This window comes from Coregonus lavaretus (genome assembly GCF_964263955.1).
Source record: "Coregonus lavaretus genome assembly, contig: HAP1_SCAFFOLD_5115, whole genome shotgun sequence".
Classification (NCBI taxonomy): domain Eukaryota; kingdom Metazoa; phylum Chordata; class Actinopteri; order Salmoniformes; family Salmonidae; genus Coregonus; species Coregonus lavaretus.
The window spans coordinates 11,584-36,867 of record NW_028159191.1 but is presented as its reverse complement, the minus strand read 5'-3'; the positions used below and the strand labels follow the sequence as shown (position 1 = coordinate 36,867).

General features: G+C 44.2%; 1 protein-coding gene across 1 annotated transcript; it reads left to right on the top strand.

Moving 5' to 3' along the window:
• Window positions 1-25,284, top strand: LOC311123190 (semaphorin-5A-like; the record flags this gene model as incomplete). The annotated part of the gene is made up of 7 exons (XM_084197451.1): window positions 1-286; window positions 1,912-2,047; window positions 6,455-6,659; window positions 10,773-10,980; window positions 19,022-19,139; window positions 24,619-24,800; window positions 25,137-25,284. Coding segments are annotated over 7 exons (1,283 nt in total), but the record flags the coding sequence as incomplete, so codon positions are not given.

Here is a 25,284-nt window from a genome sequence, read left to right as displayed (position 1 = left end):
AGCCTAACTTCATCTCCTCCTACGATATCGGGAACTTCACCTACTTCTTCTTTCGGGAGAACGCGGTGGAACACGACTGCGGTCGGACTGTGTTCTCGCGCGCTGCCCGGGTCTGTAAGAACGACATTGGAGGACGCTTCCTATTGGAGGACACCTGGACCACGTTCATGAAGGCACGGTTGAACTGCTCTCGACCGGGAGAGATACCGTTCAACTATAATGAACTACAGGGGACGTTCTACCTGCCAGAGTTGGAACTGCTCTATGGGATCTTCACTACTAATGTGTAAGTAAGAAATACATTCTATACACGCAGAGACACACAGAGACACGCGGAGACACACACAGAGACACACATAGAGACATGCGGAGCACACACAGAGACACGCAGAGACACACACAGAGACACGCAGAGACACACGCAGAGACACGCGGAGACACACGCAGAGACACGTGGAGACACACACAGAGACACGCAGAGACACACACAGAGACACGCAGAGACACACACAGAGACACGCAGAGACACACACAGAGACACGCAGAGACACACACAGAGACACACAGAGACACGTAGAGACACACAGAGACACAGAGAGACACACAGAAACACAGAGACAAACAGAGACACCCAGAGACATACACAGTGACACACACACAGTGACACACACACACAGACACACACACACACACACACACAGACACACAGACACACACATACAGACACACACAGACAGACAGACACACAGACACACAGACAGACAGACAGACACACACACAGATAGACAGACACACACACACACACACTTTATCCTCTCTAACATGGGCATGTGCAGACCTACGCAGCTACAGTGGGCAGGACAAGGCGATGGTCAGATATACCAGCCAGAGGGTAGACTCTAGAGGCGGCTGGTGGGAGGAGCTATAGGAGGACGGGCTCATTGTAATGGCTGAAATGGAATAAATGGAACGGTACCAAACACATCAAACATGGAGACCACGTGTTTCACTACGTTCCATTCCAGTCATTCCAATGATCCCGTCCTCCTATAGCTCCTCCCACTGCCTAGAGGTTCCTCCATGGCTATTGTATTCTGGTTGATAAACCTTGAAGTGGCCAAAACACTGAAGTATCCTTCAGGTACAGCTGATAATGACCAGTCATATTATACTATCATCAATTCACACACGTTTAGTTTTACAGTTTGACTTTAGACTAATTTCTCTCATGTTGTTTTATCATCTCTTAGAGGAGACATGCTCTTGTTAAAGTGACAGTTTGAAAAGTCAAAGCTATCCATCAGGCCCAATCTATACACTTAGCCAGAGAGGCAGAACCTCTTAATTGAAGGCCTGTGTTAAATTTATAGTCACATTAGACCATCCATCACTCACAGTGGGATCTGAGTCCACAGACACTAACTGGTAGGGACAGATATGGAGGTATATTTAGAGGACAAAAACACAGACTGGACATTATCAGTCAGCTAGCATTGTGTCTGCTTAGATGGCTTCTTAATATCTCTCTCTCTCTCTCTCTATATATATATATATATATATATATATATATATATATATATATATATATATATATATATAACTGGGTGGTTCGAGCCCTGAATGCTGATTGACTGACAGCCGTGGTATATCAGACCGTGTACCACGGGTATAACAAAACAATTATTTTTACTGCTCTAACTACGTTGGTAACCAGTTTATAACAGCAATAAGGCACCTCGTGTGTTTGTGATATATGGCCAATATACCACGGCTAAGGGCTGTATCCAGGCACTCTGCGTTGCGTTGTGCATAAGAACAGCCCTTAGCCGTGGTATATTGGCCATATACCACACCCCCTCGTGCCTTATTGCTGAAATATATTTATCTCTCTCCCTCTCCTCCCCCCTACAGGAATAGCATAGCTGCATCTGCAGTGTGTGCCTTCAACCTCAGTGCCATCACCCGGGTGTTCGGTGGTCCCTTCAAGTACCAGGAGAACTCTCGCTCCGCCTGGCTACCCTACCCCAACCCTAACCCTGACTTCCAGGTAAATATACACCTATCACAACCCTAACCCTGACTTCCAGGTAAGTATACACCTACCCCAACCCTAACCCTGACTTCCAGGTAAGTATACACCTACCCCAACCCTAACCCTGACTTCCAGGTAAGTATACACCTACCCCAACCCTAACCCTGACTTCCAGGTAAGTATTCCACCAATATGGCCGCCAACTGAGCTCACAGGGAAATCTCCTATCCCAATATTCTAAACAGGGTCTTAAGCCATGAGTTCAGCTAGGTAGTTGTTCTATCAGATTTAAGCCAGGCGGCTCAGGTTCAGATTGGGAAAAACCAGTCTGAAAATAACCAGACGCCAATAGCTACCATAGTAATACAAGACAGATGGATGAGTCAGGTCAGTGCCTTATATGAGATGGCCGACCGTGTCTGTGACAAGACAGATGGATGAGTCAGGTCCTTATATGAGATGGCCGACTGTTGCTGTGAAAAGACAGATGGATGAGTCAGGTCAGTGCCTCATATGAGATGGCTGACCATGGCTGTGACAAGACAGATAGATTAGTCAGGTCCTTATATGAGATGGCTGACCCTGGCTGTGACAAGACAGATGGATGAGTCAGGTCCTTATATGAGATGGCTGACCGTGGACAGTCCGCTCTAGACGTCATGCTGTTACACCCTCATGGTTATTCTGAGAGCACAGTAACATGCAAGGTCAGTTTTTATCACCACATCAACTCTGTCCAATTATCCAACACACACAAACATCATCACATACTCCGCTTTTGTAGGAATGTACTCATGAGCGTTGGTGGGTATTCATTATGAGCGTTGGTGGGTATTCATTATGAGCGTTGGTGGGTATTCATTATGAGCGTTGGTGGGTATTCATTATGAGCATTGGTGGGTATTCATTATGAGTGTTGGTGAGTATTCATTATGAGCGTTGGTGGGGGGTCACTATGAGCGTTGCTGGGTATTCATTATGAGCATTGGTGGGTATTCATTATGAGCGTTGGTGGGTATTCATTATGAGCGTTGGTGGGTATTCATTATGAGCGTTGGTGGGTATTCATTATGAGCGTTGCTGGGTATTCATTATGAGCGTTGGTGGGTATTCATTATGAGCGTTGGTGGGTATTCATTATGAGCGTTGCTGGGTATTCATTATGAGCGTTGGTGGGTATTCATTTTGAGCATTGGTGGTATTCACTATGATCATTGCTGGGTATTCATCATGAGCGTTGGTGGGCATTCATCATGAGCGTTGGTGGGTATTCATTATTTTTTAATTAAATTAATATGCCATTTAGCAGACGCTTTTATCCAAAGCGACTTACAGTCATGCGTGCATACATTTTTTTTGTGTATGGGTGGTCCCGGGGATCGAACCCACTACCTTAGCGTTACAAGCGCCGTGCTCTACCAGCTGAGCTACAGAGGACCACATTATGAGTGTTGGTGGGTATTCATCATGAGCGTTGGTGAGTATTCATTATGATCATTGGTGGGTTTTCATTATAAGCGTTGGTGGGTATTCATTAATGTGTTTGTGCATGCGTACGTGCGTACGTGCGTCTGTGTTTGTGTCTGCGCCCCAGAGTCCCGGTACAGTTCCTTCCTCTCATTAATTAATTGTCTCACTGACAGGAAATGTACAACGTCACCATGACAGCATTAAAATGACCACAGTCCTGTTCTATGGAGTATTGCTGCTCCTAATAAACTATGACAGTACTCTTCTTGGAACAGGTATGAGTTGCCATAACCACTGACCCAGGACCAGGTGTTATTACGTCCCCCTTATGGTTAAGGTTAGTATGGTTGGAGGGTAATCTGATCCTAGATCTCTGTTAAAGGGCAACTTCTACCTCTAGCATTCTCCCTATAGTGAATGGCACTTTATTCTCTGAAGGCTCTCTGACTCCACAGGGTTTATAGGCCTCAGAAGATTTAACACTAGAACCGCTGGGCCTTGACGAAGCCCCCTACAAGCTAACGAGCAGTCATTCTGACTGCAACTTTCTAACAGTGTAATCAATACATTTCATGTATGCTATCACAAATATAATCGTTTGGTTGTGTTTATGAAGGCCTTAAGTAACTTTATTTTTTAATTCAAATAACACAATAGCATAGTCATTAGTTTATGTTACTGTAGGCTATATGTAAAAACTAAAAAAAAAAAAAATTCAGGTGGTCAATCCATTTTATTTGTGGAGTGCCTTCGTTACAACTATGAAACAGAAAACATATGTTGGAAAACATTAACAGTTTTTACTCCACTCCCTTTTTCTCCCCAATTTCGTGATATCCAATTGGTAGTTACGATCTTTTGTCTCATCGCTGCAACTCCCCTACGGACTCGGGAGAGACGGAGCCATGCGTCCCCCGAAACACGACCCTGCCAAGCCGCACTGCTTCTTGACACACCGCTCACTTAATCTGTAAGCCAATTGTCTCCCAGTTACGGCTGGCTGTGACACTAACAGCTTATTTAAATTACATTTAAAAAAAGAACAATCACCAAGACTCACGGTTAAGACGCACAGTCAAATGATGAAATCATCAGTAGCCTAAACATCATTATAAAATCGCCAAGTGGCCTTGATAAATAGTGAAACTCAGCACAAAAAGAATAATGCATTATAATGAATATGTGTCAATATGACAGCAGACAAAAATAGTCAACTATTGTCAGCTCCTGCTTGTATGTGTCTTCATGCATTGGTATCAGTTGGATTTCATTTAACTGTTATCCCTTTTTTTGTAACTTTCACTTGCTTGACACACTTTGACATACCTTTGTTTGGTTGTAATGCGTAATAATCTCTAGTTTTCTCTTTATTGTGGCCCCGTTGTCTTGTCATTTTTCTAGTTCTAGGGGCATGATTTTTAAAATGGCGGAGTAATACATTTTGTACATTTATGAGCCGTCCAAATGACCTCTTTAGCGGTTCTAGTGCTAAAGCTCTGCGCTCTTTAGTGATGACACAGAGAATGGTGTATGACTGGGAGGGCTGGCAGGCTAAACAGATTACATACAGTCTAATCTACACTGTGGTTTGAATGTGATTTCAGTCTCTCAGGAGGTTGAGGGAGCTAGAGGGGCAGATACACACAGACACAGGCACACACACACACACGGCTACACACACAACTACACAAACACACAGACACGGCTACACACACAACTACACAAACACACAGACACAGCTACAGACACCCGGCCAGCTACACACATGTTCCATATTAAGAGAGTCTACTCATGTAACCAAAAGCCTAAGGTAAACTTGGTCAGCGAGTTTTACGCTGGATAGACACACATATTTGCACATGAAGAAAAACACACACACACACACACAAACACACACATACACACACACACACAACCCCAGACTCCTGTCAGCATACTGTAATACTCCCTTTAAGAGTGTGCTCCTAATCTCAGCTCGTTACCTGTATAAAAGACACCTGGGAGCCAGAAATCTTTCTGATTGAGAGGGGGTCAAATACTTATTTCCCTCATTAAAATGCAAATCAATTTATAACATTTTTGACATGCGTTTTTCTGGATTTTTGTTGTTGTTATTCTGTCTCTCACTGTTCAAATAAACCTACCATTAAAATTATAGACTGATCATTTCTTTGTCAGTGGGCAAACGTACAAAATCAGCAGGGGATCAAATACTTTTTTCCCTCACTGTATATCAATATGGCTTCTTGCTAGGAGATCAAGACAGCTAGAACGTTTAATGGGACCGTTTAATCCTTTCAAATTCCAAGAGAGAATAGCTGGTGTTGAAAGAATGTATTATTATTAATGTATTATTAGTCATTTTGATCTTTATTGTTGATAAGCTGTGATGTCATGGATGTGAAACAAAATGCAGGACCCACAGGGAAACCCACCCATTGGTCGTTCCCCACTCCTTATCAATATGTCTCCTTATCAATATGGCTCCTTATCAATATGGCTCCTTATCAATATGTCTCCTTATCAATATCTCCTTATCAATATTTATCCTTATCAATATGGCTCCTTATCAATATCTCCTTATCAATGTCTCCTTATCAATGTCTCCTTATCAATATGGCTCCTTATCAATGTCTCCTTATCAATATGGCTCCTTATCAATGTCTCTTTATCAATATGTCTCTTTATCAATATGATTCCTTATTAATATATCTCCTTATCGATTTGACTCCTTACCAATATGCCTCCTTATTAATAATACTCCTTATCAATATGTTTCCCTTTCAATATGCCTCCTTATCAATATGTCTCCTTATTAATATCTTCTTATCAATATATATCCTTATAATATCTCTCCTTATTAATATGTCTCCTTAGTAATATGACTCCTTATCAATACGCCTCCTTATTAGTACAGTATGATTCCTTATCAATATGTCTCCCTGTCTCCAGTGTGGTACCATAGACTACGGCTCCTATGTGAACCTGACAGAGAGGAACCTGCAGGATGCCCAGAAGTTCCTGCTGATGAACGAGGTGGTCCAGCCGGTCCAGCCTGTCCCTTACTTCATGGAGGACAACGTCCGCTTCTCCCACGTAGCTGTGGATGTGGTGCAGGGCAAAGACATGCTGTTCCACATCATCTACCTGGCTACAGGTATGTGTGTGTGGTCTTTATCATCTCTCAGGCAGGGAGAAGGAGGTTGTGTGTGTGTGTGCGTGTGTGTGTGTGTGTGCGTGTGTGTTTGTGTGTGTGTGTGTGTGAGTGTGAGTGTGTGTGTGTGTGCGTGTGTGTGTGTGTGTGTGTGTGTGTGTGTGTGTGTGTGTGTGTGTGTGTGCGTGTGTGAACGTGTTTACCAGAAGTCCCCACAAGAATAGTAAACAAAAAATGTTTTGACCAACTGGGGACATTTTGTTAGTCCCCACAAGGTCAAATGCTATTTCTAGGGGGTTTAGGTTTAAGGTAGAATTAGTGTTAATGTTAGAATTAGGGTTAGGGTTTGGAGTTAGGGTTAGGATTAGGAGTAAGGATTAGGGTTAGGGTTAAGGTTAAGTTTAGGGTAAGGGTTAGGTTTAGGGTTAGGGAAAATGTTAAATGGTTATAAATTGTGTTTCCCCATAAGGTTAGTTAAACAAGACTCTTTATGTGTGCCGGTGTGTATGGCGGTTCATTGTGATCCCATTGTCAGCAGAATGAAAGCTTTGATGTCTCCTCAAAGCTCCAGCTAATGCTTTCCTTCACCACTCTACCATGAGCAGAGTCAAAGGGCTAGGAATCAGATAGATTGAAACACACACACACACACACACACACACACACACACACACACACACACACACACACACACACACACACACACACACACACACACACACACACACACACACACACACACACAAACATACACACACACACACAAACATACACTACCAGTCAAAAGTTTGGACACACCTACTCATTCAAGGGTTTTCTTTGTTTTTACTATTTTTTACATTGTAGAATAATAGTGAAGACATCAAAACTATGGAATAACACATATGGAATCATGTAGTAACCAAAAGTGTTAAACAAATCAAAATATATTTTAGATTTTAGATTCTTCAAATAGCCACCCTTTGCCTTGATGACAGATTTGCATGCTCTTGGCATTCTCTCATCCAGCTTCACACAAATGCCATCCCTTTCCACACACTCAAACCTTCACTGAGAGAGGGTGAACACCTCTCAATCCCTCACTGAGAGATGGTAAACACCTCTCAATCCCTCACTGAGAGATGGTAAACACCTCTCAATCCCTCACTGAGAGATGGTAAACACCTCTCAATCCCTCACTGAGAGATGGTAAACACCTCTCAATCCCTCACTGAGAGATGGTAAACACCTCTCAATCCCTCACTGAGAGATGGTAAACACCTCTCAATCCCTCACTGAGAGATGGTAAACACCACTGAATCCCTCACTGGGAGATGGTAAACACCACTGAATCCCTCACTGGGAGATGGTAAACACCTCTCAATCCCTCACTGAGAGATGTTAAACACCTCTCAATCCCTGTCAAGAGGAAGCATGGCGGAAATGAGAAACACAAGTAGAGTATGTAACACATCAACCACAAAGAGGACAGGAAGGCTTTACCCCCTCTTACACTGCCATGCTCTGTCTCATACTGTCATGCACTGTCTCATACTGCCATGCTCTGTCTCACACAGCCATGCTCTGTCTCATACTGTCATGCACTGTCTCATACTGCCATGCTCTGTCTCATACTGTCATGCTCTGTCTCATACTGCCATGCTCTGTCTCATACTGCCATGCTCTGACTCATACTGCCATGCTATGTCTCATACTGCCATGCTCTGTCTCATACAGCCATGCTCTGTCTCATACAGCCATGCTCTGTCTCATACTTTCATGCTCTGTCTCATACTGCCATGCTCTGTCTCATACTACCATGCTTTGTCTCATACAGCCATGCTCTGTCTCATACAGCCATGCTCTGTCTCATACAGCCATGCTCTGTCTCATACTGCCATGATATGTCTCATACTGCCATTCTCTTTCTCATGCTGCCATTCTCTTTCTCATACAGCCATACTCTGTCTCATACTGCCATGCTTTGTCTCATACTGCCATGCTCTGTCTCATACTGCCATGCTACATCTCATACTGCCATGCTCTGTCTCAAAATGCCCATGCTGTCTCATACTGCCATGCTCTGTCTCATACTGCCATGCTACATCTCATACTGCCATGCTCTGTCTCATACTGCCATGCTCTGTCTCATACTGTCATGCTCTGTCTCATACTGCCATGCTCTGTCTCATACTGCCATTCTCTGTCTCATACTGCCATGCTACATCTCATACTGCCATGCTCTGTCTCAATCTGCCCATGCTGTCTCATACTGCCATGCTCTGTCTCATACGCTCATGCTCTGTCTCATACAGCCATGCTCTGTCTCATACTGCCATGCTCTGTCTCATACTGCCATGCTCTGTCTCATACTGCCATGCTCTGTCTCATACTGTCATGCTCTGTCTCATACTGCCATGTTATGACTCATACTGCCATGCTCTGTCTCATACAGCCATGCTCTGTCTCATACTGCCATGCTCTGTCTCATACTGCCATGCTCTGTCTCATACTGCCATGCTCTGTCTCATACTGCCATGCTCTGTCTCATACTGCCATGCTCTGTCTCATACTGCCATGCTCTGTCTCATACAGCCATGCTCTGTCTTATACTGCCATGCTCTGTCTCATAATGCCATGCTCTGTCTCATACTGTAATGCTCTGTCTCATACTGCCATGCTCTGTCTCATACTGCCATGCTCTGTCTTATACTGCCATGCTCTGTCTCATACTGCCATGCTCTGTCTCATAATGCCATGCTCTGTCTCATACTGCCATGCTCTGTCTCATACTGCCATGCTCTGTCTCATTCTGTATCTTTGTTATTTCTGGATCCCCCCTCCACCTGTTCTGCATCACTAGCCTTGGGGATTTTCTGTCTGTCTGGCCTGTTTAAAAAACATTGCTCCCATTGTGTTTGTGTGTGTGTGTGTAAGTGAGTGTGTGTGTGTGTGTGTGTGGATTTGTGTTTATGCGTGAATGTGTGTGTGTGTGTGTGTGTGTGTGATCAATGTGGCTTTAGAATGAGAGTGGTCAGTTCACAAAGGAGAAGAGTTTTTGGATGCTAACCAGACGCTAATGAAAACATCTGAACCAGTGCCAGGTCCATTAGCGACGGCTAGCACACATAGCTAATCAGCTATTAGTGCTGTAGTGCACTGCACTGATTGGGGCCATTCTCTGGTAGTTTTACTAGAAGGTCAAACGACTAGGTAGTGTATTCAGCCTGGTCACTGTGAGATCAGGTTGAGTGTAGTACAGTGTTTTGGCATTGTGAACCTCTTTAATTATTGTGTGAATAAAACAAACAAACAAACGGGTTTTAGCCAGGAACTAGCCAGGATCTATCCAGGAACACAAAACATTGTTGTAGCATGTGGACCCAAGGTATTGCCCACATTTCTTTGCCTGTAGCTTTTAGTCAAGTCGAGTCTTATACATTTCTGAGTATCTCAGATATCAGTTTCCCTCCAGATCTATAAAACATCCATTGCTGCATCTGTGAAAAACTCTACTTCAGGCCGGCCTGTACACCATGAAGCTGTGTGTTTGGGATTAAGAATTCAACTTTCTTGCTGTTCTATGTTTAGATCTAATTATGTTCCCTTCCCCACAGGGAATATGTGTATAATTGACTATGTTTTTCTTGAGTTGCCTCCAAATTCTGTATTTTACGCAATCACATGGTATTTTCCTATCCTGGCACTCACATGGGATTTTCATATCCTGGCAATCACATGGGATTTTCCTATCCTGGCCTGGAATACATTGAATTGAAGGGAGATACTCTGCATGACACAGATAGTCTCCATTACAGTATGGGAATGCTGAGATCATCTGTAAATCAAGACTTCCTATGACGGCAGAATTTAGCATGTCTAAAAACACTCCAGTTCAGATACGTTTCCAGAGAGAGTAAGATACTGTAAGTTCATTGGGGGATGTTGTAACTTTGACAAAGATGGTGTCAATGGTGACTCTTCCTCTCCCTCACCCACTCCCTAAAGAATACTTTATTTATTCCATATTCATCCATATTATCGCTCTTTTTTGTCTACCTCCTTCACCTCATCCTCCTCTTCCTCCTCTTCCTCTCTGATGACGAAACTTTCTCACTCTCGCTCCTCTCCCTCCAGACTATGGCACCATCCGTAAGGTCCTGTCTCCTCTGAACCAGTCCATGGGCAGCTGTCTATTGGATGAAATTGAGTTGTTTCCGCCCAGGAGGAGACAGCCAATCAGAAGCCTCCTGATCCTGCACAGCACCAGTGAGCTGTATGTCGGGGTCAGGGACCAGGTCATCAAGATACCACTGATGAGATGCAACTTTCACAAGACCAGAGAGTGAGTAGCAAACACACACACACACACACACACACAAACAAACACACACACAACCTACTGGGTATCAAACCTGTGTCGCCCAGGCGACGCAGAACCGTGTTAGCTTCAGGTCTCAGGCAAGACCCAACCACACACCAACACACATACACTACTCCTGACGCAGAACCGTGTTAGCTTCAGGTCTCAGGCAAGACCCAACCACACACCAACACACATACACTACTCCTGACGCAGAACCGTGTTAGCTTCAGGTCTCAGGCAAGACCCAACCACACACCAACACACATACACTACTCCTGACGCAGAACCGTGTTAGCTTCAGGTCTCAGGCAAGACCCAACCACACACCAACACACATACACTACTCCTGACGAAGAACCGTGTTAGCTTCAGGTCTCAGGCAAGACCCAACCACACACCAACACACATACACTACTCCTGACGAAGAACCGTGTTAGCTTCAGGTCTCAGGCAAGACCCAACCACACACCAACACACATACACCACTCCTCCTCAACTGTATGTAGTTACAGAGTAGTTACAAGCTAATTACTTCATTTATATAGTGGACCTGGCATAATGCCAATGTAATATAAAGGGTAGTTCTACCTTCTTGTCCCCTCAGCTGCTGTGTCTGTTGTAGTGGGACGTATTGAATTTCTGACAGAGAGACACCATATCGTTCAGAGCGCAGACCTGGATATGAACACGCTGCCAGGGAGAACAGTAGACCCATGACTCACAGAGACAGGCTGCGTCCCAAATGGCATCCTATTGCCTAAACTCAGCAACAACAAAAAAGAAACGTCCCCTTTTCAGGACCCTGTCTTTCAAAGATAATTAGTAAAAATCCAAATAACTTCACAGATCTTCACTGTAAAGGGTTTAAACACTGTTTCCCATGCTTGTTCAATGAACCATAAACAATTAATGAACATGCACCTGTGGAACGGCCGTTAAGACACTAACAGTTTACAGACGGTAGGCAATTAAGGTCACAGTTATGGAAACTTAGGACACTAAAGAGGCCTTTCTACTGACTCTGAAAAACACCAAAAGAAAGATGCCCAGGGTCCCTGCTCATCTGCGTGAACATGCCTTAGGCATGCTGCAAGGAGGCATGAGGACTGCAGATGTGGCCAGGGCAATAAATTGCAATGTCCATACTGTGAGAAGCCTAAGACAGCACTATAGGGAGACAGGACAGACAGCTGATCGTCCTCGCAGTGGCAGACCACGTGTAACAACACCTGCACAGGATCGGTACATCCGAACATCACACCTGTGGGACAGGTACAACTGCCCGAGTTACACCAGGAACGCACAATCCCTCCATCAGTGCTCAGACTCTCCGCAATAGGCTGAGAGAGGCTGGACTGAGGGCTTGTAGGCCTGTTGTAAGGCAGGTCCTCACCAGACATCACCGGCAACAACGTCGCCTATGGGCACAAACCCACCATCGCTGGACCAGACAGGACTGGCAAAAAGTGCTCTTCACTGACGAGTCGTGGTTTTGTCTCACCAGGGGTGATGGTCAGATTCGCATTTATCGTTGAAGGAATGAGCGTTACACCGAGGCCTGTACTCTGGAGCGGGATCGATTTGGAGGTGGAGGGTCCGTCATGGTCTGGGGCGGTGTGTCACAGCATCATCGGACTGAGCTTGTTGTCATTGCAGGCAATCTCAACGCTGTGCGTTACAGGGAAGACCTCCTCCTCCCTCATGTGGTACCCTTCCTGCAGGCTCATCCTGACATGACCCTCCAGCATGACAATGTCACCAGCCATACTGCTCGTTCTGTGTGTGATTTCCTGCAAGACAGGAATGTCAGTGTTCTGCCATGGCCAGCGAAGAGCCTGGATCTCAATCCCATTGAGCACGTCTGGGACCTGTTGGATCGGAGGGTGAGGGCTAGGGCCATTCCCCCCAGAAATGTCCGGGAACTTGCAGGTGCCTTGGTGGAAGAGTGGGGTAACATCTCACAGCAAGGACTGGCAAATATGGTGCCGTCCATGATGAGGAGATGCACTGCAGTACTTAATGCAGCTGGTGGCCACACTAGACACTGACTGTTACTTTTGATTTTGAACCCCCCTTTGTTCAGGGACACATTATTCAATTTCTGTTAGTCACATGTCTGTGGAACTTGTTCATAGTAACACCTGGGCCTATAGGAGATATATGGTAACACCTGGGGCTGTAGGAGATACATGGTAACACCTGGGGCTGTAGGAGATACATATTAACACCTGGGGCTGTAGGAGATACATATTAACACCTGGGACTATAGGAGATACATGGTAACACCTGGGGCAATAGGAGATACATGGTAACACCTGGGGCAATAGGAGATACATGGAGACACCTGGGGCAATAGGAGATACATGGTAACACCTGGGACTATAGGAGATTAATATTAACACCTGGGGCTGTAGGAGATACATAGTAACACCTGGGACAATAGGAGATACATGGTAACACCTGGGACTATAGGAGATACATATTAACACCTGGGACTATAGGAGATACATGGTAACACCTGGGGCAATAGGAGATACATGGAGACACCTGGGGCAATAGGAGATACATGGTAACATCTGGGACTATAGGAGATACATATTAACACCTGGGGCTGTAGGAGATACATATTAACACCTGGGGCTGTAGGAGATACATATTAACACCTGGGGCTGTAGGAGATACATGGTAACACCTGGGGCTGTAGGAGATTTAAAAAAAATATTTCACCTTTATTTAACCAGGTAAGCCAGTTGAGAACAAGTTCTCATTTACAACTGCGACCTGGCCAAGATAAAGCAAAGCAGTGCGATAAAAACAACAACACAGAGTTACAAGTCAAAAATACAACAGAAAATATATATACAGTGTGTGCGAATGTAGTAAGTTATGGAGGTAAGGCAATAAATAGGCCATAGTGCAAAATAGTTACAATTTTGTATAATACTGGAATGATAGATGTGCAAAAGATGATGTGCAAATAGAGATACTGGGGTGCAAATTAGCAAAATAAATAACAATATGGGGATGAGGTAGTTGGGTGGCTGAAGACGGCTGCGCAGTACTGTCTTTTACATGGTACATATTAACACCTGGGGCTGTAGGAGTTACATGGTAACACCTGGGGCATAGGATATACATATTAACACCTGGGACTATAGGAGATACATATTAACACCTGGGACTATAGGAGATACATATTAACACCTGGGGCTGTAGGAGATACATATTAACACCTGGGACTATAGGAGATACATATTAACACCTGGGGCTATAGGAGATACATATTAACACCTGGGACTATAGGAGATACATGGTGACACCTGGGGCTGTAGGAGATACATGATAACACCTGGGGCTGTAGGAGATACATGGTAACACCTGGGGCTGTAGGAGATACATATTAACACCTGGGGCTGTAGGAGATACATGGTGACACCTGGGGCTGTAGGAGATACATGGTAACACCTGGGGCTGTAGGAGATACATGGTAACACCTGGGGCTGTAGGAGATACATATTAACACCTGGGGCTGTAGGAGATACATATTAACACCTGGGGCTGTAGGAGATACATGGTAACACCTGGGGCTGTAGGAGATACATGGTGACACCTGGGGCTGTAGGAGATACATGGTAACACCTGGGGCTGTAGAAGATACAGTGGGGAGAACAAGTATTTGATACACTGCCGATTTTGCAGGTTTTCCTACTTACAAAGCATGTAGAGGTCTGTAATTTTTATCATAGGTACACTTCAACTGTGAGAGATGGAAACAAAAAAAATCCAGAAAATCACATTGTATGATTTTTAAGTAATTAATTTGCATTTTATTGCATGACATAAGTATTTGATCACCTACCAACCAATAAGAATTCCGGCTCTCACAGACCTGTTAGTTTTTCTTTAAGAAGCCCTCCTGTTCTCCACTCATTACCTGCATTAACTGCACCTGTTTGAACTCGTTACCTGTATAAAAGACATCTGTCCACACACTCAATCAAACAGACTCCAACCTCTCCACAATGGCCAAGACCAGAGAGCTGTGTAAGGACATCAGGGATAAAATTGTAGACCTGCACAAGGCTGGGATGGGCTACAGGATAATAGGCAAGCAGCTTGGTGAGAAGGCAACAACTGTTGGCGCAATTATTAGAAAATGGAAGAAGTTCAAGATGACGGTTAATCACCCTCGGTCTGGGGCTCCATGCAAGAACTCACCTCGTGGGGCATCAATGATCATGAGGAAGGTGAGGGATCAGCCCAGAACTACACGGCAGAACCTGGTCAATGACCTGAAGAGAGCTGGGACCACAGTCTCAAAGAAAACCATTAGTAACACACTACGCCGTCATGGATTAAAATCCTGCAGCGCACGCAAGGTCCCCCTGCTCAAGCCAGCGCATGTCCAGGCCCGTCTGAAGTTTGCCATTGACCATCTGGATGATCCAGAGGAGGAATGGGAGAAGGTCATGTGGTCTGATGAGACAAAAATAGAGCTTTTTGGTCTAAACTCCACTCGCCGTGGTTGAAGGAAGAAGAAGGATGAGTACAACCCCAAGAACACCATCCCAACCATGAAGCATGGAGGTGGAAACATAATTCTTTGGGGATGCTTTTCTGCAAAGGGGACAGGACGACTGCACCGTATTGAGGGGAGGATGGATGGGGCCATGTATCGCGAGATCTTGGCCAACAACCTCCTTCCCTCAGTAAGAGCATTGAAGATGGGTTGTGGCTGGGTCTTCCAGCAAGACAACGACCCGAAACACACAGCCAGGGCAACTAAGGAGTGGCTCCGTAAGAAGCATCTCAAGGTCCTGGAGTGGCCTAGCCAGTCTCCAGACCTGAACCCAATAGAATCTTTGGAGGGAGCTGAAAGTCCGTATTGCCCAGCGACAGCCCCGAAACCTGAAGGATCTGGAGAAGGTCTGAATGGAGGAGTGGGCCAAAATCCCTGCTGCAGTGTGTGCAAACCTGGTCAAGACCTACAGGAAACGTATGATCTCTGTAATTGCAAACAAAGGTTTCTGTTCCAAATATTAAGTTCTGCTTTTCTGATGTATCACATACTTATGTCATGCAATAAAATGCAAATTAATTACTTAAAAATCATACAATGTGATTTTCTGGATTTTTGTTATAGATTCCGTCTCTCACAGTTTAAGTGTACCTATGATAAAAAATTACAGACCTCTACATGCTTTGTAAGTAGGAAAACCTGCAAAATCGGCAGTGTATCAAATACTTGTTCTCCCCACTGTACATGGTGACACCTGGGGCTGTAGGAGATACATATTAACACCTGGGGCTGTAAGAGATACATATTAACACCTGGGGCTGTAGGAGATACATGGTAACACCTGGGGCTGTAGGAGATACATATTAACACCTGGGGCTGTAGGAGATACATATTAACACCTGGGGCTGTAGGAGATACATATTAACACCTGGGGCTGTAGGAGATACATATTAACACCTGGGGCTGTAGGAGATACATATTAACACCTGGGGCTGTAGGAGATCATCAGAAATTATAGATTGTTATTTATTCACTTCTGACAGACGTTGTATGTGTGTGTGTGTGTGTGTGTGTGTGTGTGTGAGTGTGCGTGTGCGACAGTACACAATATATTGCTATTATATCTCACACAGCACTGGGAGTCTCTTAGGCTATTACCAGCTATTATTATATGTCTGTCTCGGAGATCAGTCTATGTTGTGTCTCATAGATCAGTCTATGTTGTGTGTCAGAGATCAGTCTATGTTGTGTGTCAGAGATCAGTCTATGTTGTGTGTCAGAGATCAGTCTATGTTGTGTGTCAGAGATCAGTCTATGTTGTGTGTCAGAGATCAGTCTATGTGGTGTCTCAGTGATCAGTCTATGTTGTGTGTCAGAGATCAGTCTATGTTGTGTCTCAGAGATCAGTCTATGTTGTGTCTCAGATATCCTTCTATGTTGTGTCTCAGAGATCAGTCTATGTTGTGTCTCAGTGATCAGTCTATGTTGTGTCTCAGAGATCAGTCTATGTTGTGTCTCAGAGATCAGTCTATGTTGTGTCTCAGAGATCAGTCTATGTTGTGTCTCAGATATCCTTCTATGTTGTGTCTCAGAGATCAGTCCATGTTGTGTCTCAGAGATCAGTCTATGTTGTGTCTCAGAGATCAGTCTATGTTGTGTCTCAGATATCCTTCTATGTTGTGTCTCAGAGATCAGTCTATGTTGTGTCTCAGAGAGCAGTCCATGTTGTGTCTCAGAGATCAGTCCATGTTGTGTCTCAGAGATCAGTCCATGTTGTGTCTCAGAGATCAGTCCATGTTGTGTCTCAGAGATCAGTCCATGTTGTGTGTCTCGTGACACAGCTCTCTTATTCGCATTACAGAAGAGAGACATCAGGTACTTTATTGTGCTCTAAATCTCCCAAACAGAGACCTGAAAAAGCTGCTTCCTTGCCAAATCTGTATTGTGAAAATAGTTTGTTTAAAGCAGAAAATATGTAGACATTCAAATACATGCTTCAGGCATTTTGACTGAACAAGGCCTAACATAGAGAGACGTCTGAATAATTGGCCTGTAAGGTTTCCAGATCAGAACATGACTCTGGAACAATCTTTTCACAACTGATTATGTCACAGTGTACTATATCTTCCCTCTCTCCTCCTCTCTCCATCTCTCTCCATCTCTCTCCTTCTCTCTCCTTCTCTCTCCATATCTCTCCTTCTCTCTCCTTCTCTCCTCCTCTCTCCATCTCTCTCCTTCTCTCTCCTTCTCTCTCCATCTCTCTCCATCTCTCTCCTTCTCTCTCCTCCTCTCTCCACCTCTCTCCTTCTCTCTCCTTCTCTCCTCCTCTCTCCTCCTCTCCTCCTCTCTCCACCTCTCTCCTTCTCTCTCCTTCTCTCCTCCTCTCTCCTCCTCTCTCCATCTCTCTCCTTCTCTCTCCTCCTCTCTCCATCTCTCTCCTTCTCTCTTCTTCTCTCTCCTCCTCTCTCCATCTCTTTCCTTCTCTCTCCTTCTCTCCTCCTCTCTCCTCCTCTCTCCATCTCTCTCCTTCTCTCTCCTCCTCTCTCCATCTCTCTCCTTCTCTCTCCTCCTCTCTCCATCTCTCTCCTTCTCTCTCCTTCTCTCCTCCTCTCTCCTCCTCTCTCCACCTCTCTCCTTCTCTCTCCTCCTCTCTCCATCTCTCTCCTTCTCTCTCCTCCTCTCTCCACCCCACTCCTTCTCTCTCCTTCTCTCTCCTCCTCTCTCCTCCTCTCTCCACCTCTCTCCTTCTCTCTCCTTCTCTCTCCATCTCTCTCCTTCTCTCTCCTCCTCTCTCCACCTCTCTCCTTCTCTCTCCTTCTCTCCTCCTCTCTCCATCTCTCTCCTTCTCTCTCCTCCTCTCTCCATCTATCTCCTTCTCTCTCCTCCTCTCTCCTCCTCTCTCCATCTCTCTCCTTCTCTCTCCATCTGTGGTCCTCTGTAGCTCAATTGGTAGAGCATGGCGCGTGTAACGCCAGGGTAGTGGGTTCGATCCCCGGGACCACCCATACGTAAAAATGTATGCACACATGACTGTAAGTTGCTTTGGATAAAAGCGTCTGCTAAATGGCATATTATTATTATGTCCTTCTCTCTCCACCTCTCTCCTCCTCTCTCCATCTCTCTCCTCCTCTCTCCATCTTTCTCCTTCTCTCTCCATCTGTGGTCCTCTGTAGCTCAATTGGTAGAGCATGGCGCTTGTAACACCAGGGTAGTGGGTTCGATCCCCGGGACCACCCATACGTAAAAATGTATGCACACATGACTGTATGTTGCTTTGGATAAAAGCGTCTGCTAAATGGCATATTATTATTATGTCCTCCTCTCTCCTTCTCTCTCCTCCTCTATCCTTCTCTCTCCTTCTCTCTCCTCCTCTGTCCTCCTCTCTCCTCCTCTCTCCTTCTCTGTCCTCCTCTCTCCTCCTCTCTCCTTCTCTATCCTTCTCTCTCATTAATGAATATATTAATCAATCAACCAATCACTATTCTCTCTCCACTCTGTCAGGGGGTGTGTGGGGGCGAGGGACCCCTACTGCGGCTGGGACTTTGTGTTAAGGAAGTGTACCACCCTGGAGGAGAGCGTCAGCATGAGCCAATGGGAACAGAGCATCACACAATGCCCTGTGAGTACCCAGAATGCACTGTACCACACACACACACACACACACACACACAGTCACCCTCTGGGAAATTAATTTTCTCCCCAGCAAATCCTGTTGAAATGAATAGGGGTGCTTACTCAATCAATCTCCACTGTCTTCGTGATCATTACCTCATTCTCAGCAGTCCGCCCATTCATTCTTCCCCCTCCCAATTGGGGGGATTGATTTCACTTCGTCACCACTAAATGAAAGGGTAATTGTTGTGTGTCTGACAGACTGTATTGCTGCCCTAGTCTTGTATGTGGTTTCATGTTCAACAGGTTATATGGTACTAGTAGACAGCCAACAGTATCTGTTGGCAAACACCTACACACACACTCACACACACACACGCACTCACACGCACACTCACAAACATGCACACACACCAAAGCATTACTCATACAGTCTTTTTCACCGTCAGACCTAAGTAGTACTCTCTACTGGTCAGAGAGCACTGGCTGTCTCCGTCTGATGACATCATAGTCAGCTAAAAAACAGTGTAAAACACTGTCACTATTACAGGTGTCCTCGCCTGTTCTCTGGCTCTGCTTCCCTCCTTTTGACGACGTCAGACAACTGCCAAAGACAAGAGGGGAACGTAATGTTTGCTTATGTAACCTTTATTTAGCCAGGTAAATCATTGAGAACGAGAACAGATTCTTTTTTACAATAACGTCCTGTCAGCCAGCAGAACAATGGATTCCTGTGTTGCCCAGACAAACTGTGAGTAATTTGGTTATTATTGTAGGACTTCCATAGCCATGGTTATTAAAACACACTGACGACTGGCAGTCCAAATACCCTTAAAGGGATACTTCTGAATTTTGGCAATGAGGACCTTTATCTACTTCCCCACTTCCCCAGAGTCAGATGAACTCGTGGATACCCATTTTTATGTCTCTGTGTCCAGTACGAAGGAAGTTAGAGGTCGTTTTGTGAGCCAATGCTAACATGCGTTCGTTGCGCTAATGCTAGTTACCAATTGCGCTAGTGCTAGTTAGCAACTTCCTTCAAACTGCACGCAGAGACATAAAAATGGTATTCACGTCCAGTGAAGGCTGGTGACTTGAAAAATTGAGGAGGATGGGAGACCCACGGTATAGGCGCGGTACGCACGGAGACGACAAAGTGTGTTTCAGAAATCATCAAAGACTAATTATTTTAACCTAAAGCATTTAATAAAGACACGTATAGTAGAATATTATGGGGAATGGGAATGAGAGGGTTGCACAGCTTTGGGAAGGGATCACAGCACTGATTGAATGAGGGTATGAGGCATGAGTTGAGGTGTTCAGAGGCTTCAGTGCAGGACAGGATTTAACTGGGAAGACAAAAAACAATAACACAACACACTACATAGTTAGACAAAAGAGCTAAGAATGAGTTAGTCCATGCAAGGAGTAAAACCATTGATGCGTAATAATGTGATTGTGTTTGTGTATGTGATTGACTCTACATACAGTAATGAGAGAAAATTGATAGGGGTACTCACAGTGCTTGGAGAGGAAACATTCAATGTGCCAGTGGATGAGCGGGCACATGAGACGTGGCTTCAGTTCATGTCAGGAGAAAGTTGACAATGGTAGTGGAGTGGAGCAGTCATCACCTCTTAATCAGGGAACAGGAGGGGACTTAGCTGCAAATACAAATAGCAGATACATTCCATTACAGCTGCGCCATCGTAGGTTTGGACAACAAGTTTCTCTATGAAGTTAAATTCAGACATCTCAAAATTCATAAAGTCAAACACAGACTGCGCATCTCGCCCACTGGACACATCAAAGTAGCCCAAGAAACGTTCCTGAATAAAGCCCAGATCATCCACATACCTGACGATAACTGACAACTGCAAGCAGACTGGTGGCACCATAGGTCCCAGAGCGGTGGGGCAATTTTTACCCCTGGGGCCTGGAGTTTTTCCTTATCTGTTAACCTAACTAGGAAAACTCCTGACCCTATAAGGTATGACAGTGATTAATCAGTTGTAAAAAGGTTTTATAAGGGCTATGATGGGACCAGTTTTTCCTAATCAGGTCACAAGGTTTTAAAAAACCCTGTCAAACTGCATCAACCTTATATTTGTTCATATGAATTATATTTAGACGAGATTAGGAGGGGTATTTCCTCTACCCAGACACATAGACAACAACTGATAGATAATAGAACTCACAGGGCTGAGCTTGCTTTATGCATGTTTGCATCATGCAGGCCTATGCAACTGTAGCCCTCATAAAAAATATACTCACATCTGTCATCACTATTATGTTGATTGATTAATTCCAGTTAATCGTTTTGGATTGAAAACGTATTGGCAGCCTAGCCATCACATTCACATTTTCTCCTGACACACAAATGGACTATAAATACAAACCGTTACCAATTAGTTACCCTGACCAGATGGACAGCGCACATAGGCTGTATGCGTCTGCTATTATAAGTAGCCTACAGTTGATCAGACTGAAAAATAGTATTGTTTTCATCCCATACTGTGATGAGTGTGATGGAAAGGAGTCAGGCGCAGGAGGATATCACCGAATACAGAGTTTATTCCTTCGTAGACACACAAATGCGCTCAAATAGCGATCAACAAAACAGGCACAGGGGAAACTCTCATCCCTGGCAAATACACTGTAACAGATATCCAATAATACATAGGCACAGGGGAAAATCTACCCTGGCAACACACTAGGTTCATTCTCTGATCCTAATTCTCTGATTGTATGGACAGCATGTCAGTTCATACTGCAAAAGCTTTGATTGGAGGACGTCCTCCGGAAGTGGTCACAATTACCATGTATGTCTATGGAAGGGGGTGAGGCCTACGAGCCTCCTATGTTTTGTATTGAAGTCAATGTAGCCAGAGGAGGATGGAAGCTAGATGTCCCCCGGCTACACCATGGTGCTACCCCAGACAGTGCTGTTGAAGTTACTGCAAAACAGTGTATTTTAATCAATTATTTGGTGACATATGAATATATTTAGCATAGTTTTATCTAAAAAGGATAACTTTCTTAATGTTTCACTATTTTTATTTTTATGAAATTTCACTGAGGAGGATGGTCCTCCCCTTCCTCCTTTGAGGAGCCTCCACTGCCACGAGTTCGTCTGACTCTGGGGAAGTAGATAAAGGGCCTCATTGCCAAAATCCTGAAGTATCCCTTTAACTGTTAAAAGAGAAGAGACAGGAATATTGGGGATAAAAATGACTACAAAGTCAATGATGCTTTTGTGATGTTACTGCATGGAGATGTATGAACATTACCCTAATAGGCTTTTGTGATTTTAAAGTGGTTTTCCTCACCATGGAACTGAACTTTCAGAGAACTTAGAGGATAGATGAAGTTTATATTTGACATATTTTTGTGGTTAAGATCTGGATAGGGACCTGTTCCTAGGTGTAATGTGTAGTAGCTCAGTGAGTGGGTAGACAGGAGACAGCTTTACCAACCTATTCGCAAAACCATCTGGTGCTGGACTGGACTCCCTGTGGAAATAAACAATAGGGAAAAAGTTTTTGTTAAAGTTTTAAGAAGTTTGTATTTTTTTAGTTTTAAGTTAAGTAAAATAAATCTTAGTCACCATGTTCACCGAATGTATTTTTTAGGCAATTAAACTACGAATGGAAAAACTGAACCTGGAATGAAATGGAAGCATCCTATTCACCTTATGTTTTTAACATTTCAAACTGAAACTGAAATTGAATGGAAGCATCATATTCCCTCCCCCTCTACAGCACACTGATTTCAAACCCAAGAATAAATTGCACTTTCTCTAATATGTGTGAGAAACGATAGAGAAGTCTGCTGATGCAGTTCCACTGAGACCGTGAAATAATCAATTATTCTTGCTGTGATGTTTCCTAGCGTATATATGTAATACAAAACAATTTTCTTCCCCCCACAAACTATTGTTTTATCTAGCCCTCGCCTCGGCAGCAAAATATCACCCTTTTGTCCATCCCTCTATTCTAGCCTTTCATATAATTAGCATTGATTCTAGCCTTTCATTTCATTAGCATCTATTCTAGCCTTTAATACCATTAGCATCTATTCAAGCCTTTCATACATTAGCATATCTTCTAGCTTTTTATATCCTTAGCATATACTCTAGCATTTCATCACATTAGCATATATTCTGGCCTTTCATCTCATTTGCATCTATTCTAGCCTTTCATCTCATTAGCATCTATTCAAGCCTTTCATCTCATTAGCATATATTATAGCTTTTCATCTCCTTAGCATCTATTCTTTATCCGTCTTAGCTAAAAGAGATGCAATATAGCTCTCTCCCTTTCTCTCCCTCCCCTCTCTCTCTCTTCCTCTCTCTGGTCTCTTTCTCTGCTCCCCCTCTCTCTTTCTTTCGTTCTCTTCCTCTCTCTCTCTCTCTCTTTCTCTCTCTCTCTCTTCTTCTCTCTCTCTCTTTCTCTGTTGCTTCCTCTCTGATCTCTCTCTGCTCCCTCTCGCTCTCGCTCTCTCTCTCTCGCTTTCTCTTTCTCTCGCTTCCTCTGTTCTCTCTCTCTCTCTCTGTGCTCTCTCTCCATCTCTGCATCATCTCTCTCCATTCATGAGAATGTGTTTCTCTCATAGTAAGGTCTTCCAATTTAGACTGTCGACTGGGTTCAATTACCAATAATAGAAGGGCAGATTTTATTTCAGTTCAGTTCAGTTTCAGTTCAAAATGTATCCACTCACTAACTGTAAGTCGCTCTGGATAAGAGCGTTTTTTTTCTCTCATCATTCATTTCCCTTATGTTTTACTCAGCTGAACTATGTGTTTTGTCCCTTGTGAATTATAATTTAAAAAATCATACTATCTTTTTATTTATATATCTCCTCCTTTGGATACATCTCATGGTGTCCATATCTCTATATCTCTATATCTACATATCTCTATATCTCCATATCTCCATATCTCTATATATCCATATCTCCATATCTCTATATCTACATATCTACATATCTCTATATCTACATATATCTATCTCTCTATATCTCTATATCTCCATATCTCTATATCTCCATATCTCCATATCTCTATATATACATATCTACATATCTCTATATCTACATATCTACATATCTCTATCTCTCTATATCTCTATATCTACATATCTCTATATCTCCATATCTCCATATCTCTATATATCCATATCTCCATATCTCTATATCTCCATATCTCCATATCTCTATATCTCCATAGATCCATATCTCCATATCTCTAGTGATTACACATGAATACCAGTTTTAGTCATCGTCCCTGATGGTGCACATTTATCTCTCTCCCTATCTGTTCCCGCCATCCTCCCCAACCTCCTCCCCCTATTCCAACTCCTTCACTGTGTATTACCCATGGTGCATCAGATTTCCATCTCTCTCATTCTCTCTGTCCCTATAGCCATCATTCCTTTCTGTTGACCTCCACCCTAGTTTGAAGTATTTTCTCCCTGTGATCTCCCCAGGTGCGTAAAGTGACAGTGGATGGAGGGTTTGGGCAGTGGTCAGGCTGGGGGGCCTGTAGCCAGACTGATGGGGGCAGTGCTGGTTCCTGTCTGTGTCGGACCAGGCCTTGTGATAACCCCACACCCCAGTGTGGGGGTCAGTCCTGTCACGGACTCAGCGTGGAGGTCGCCAACTGCTCCAGGTATACAGTCTGTCTGTCTGTCTGTCTGTCTGTCTGTCTGTCTGACTGTCTGTCTGACTGTCTATTGTTCTGTCTGTCTGTCTGTCTGTCTGACTGTCTGTCTGACTGTCTATTGTTCTGCCTGTCTTTCCATTGGTATTTGTCAATCAATCCATCTGCCCTTTGCTCACACATACTCTAAAAGCTTACAGTTCATGTTTAAGTTAATAAATGAAATACAGTGTGTATTTTATTCGATAGCAGAAACATTTACTCAATAGCAAGCGTTCTGTCTTTCTCCACCCCTCTCTCTCTATGTGTGTGTGTGTAACCCTGTGGTCTGTGGTGTCTCCATAGGAACGGTGTGTGGAGCCCCTGGACTCTGTGGGTCCCCTGTAGCACCAGCTGTGGTATTGGCTTCCAGGTCCGACAGAGGTCCTGCAGCAACCCCACCCCGCGCCATGGAGGACGAGTGTGTGTGGGGCAGAACAGAGAGGAAAGGTAG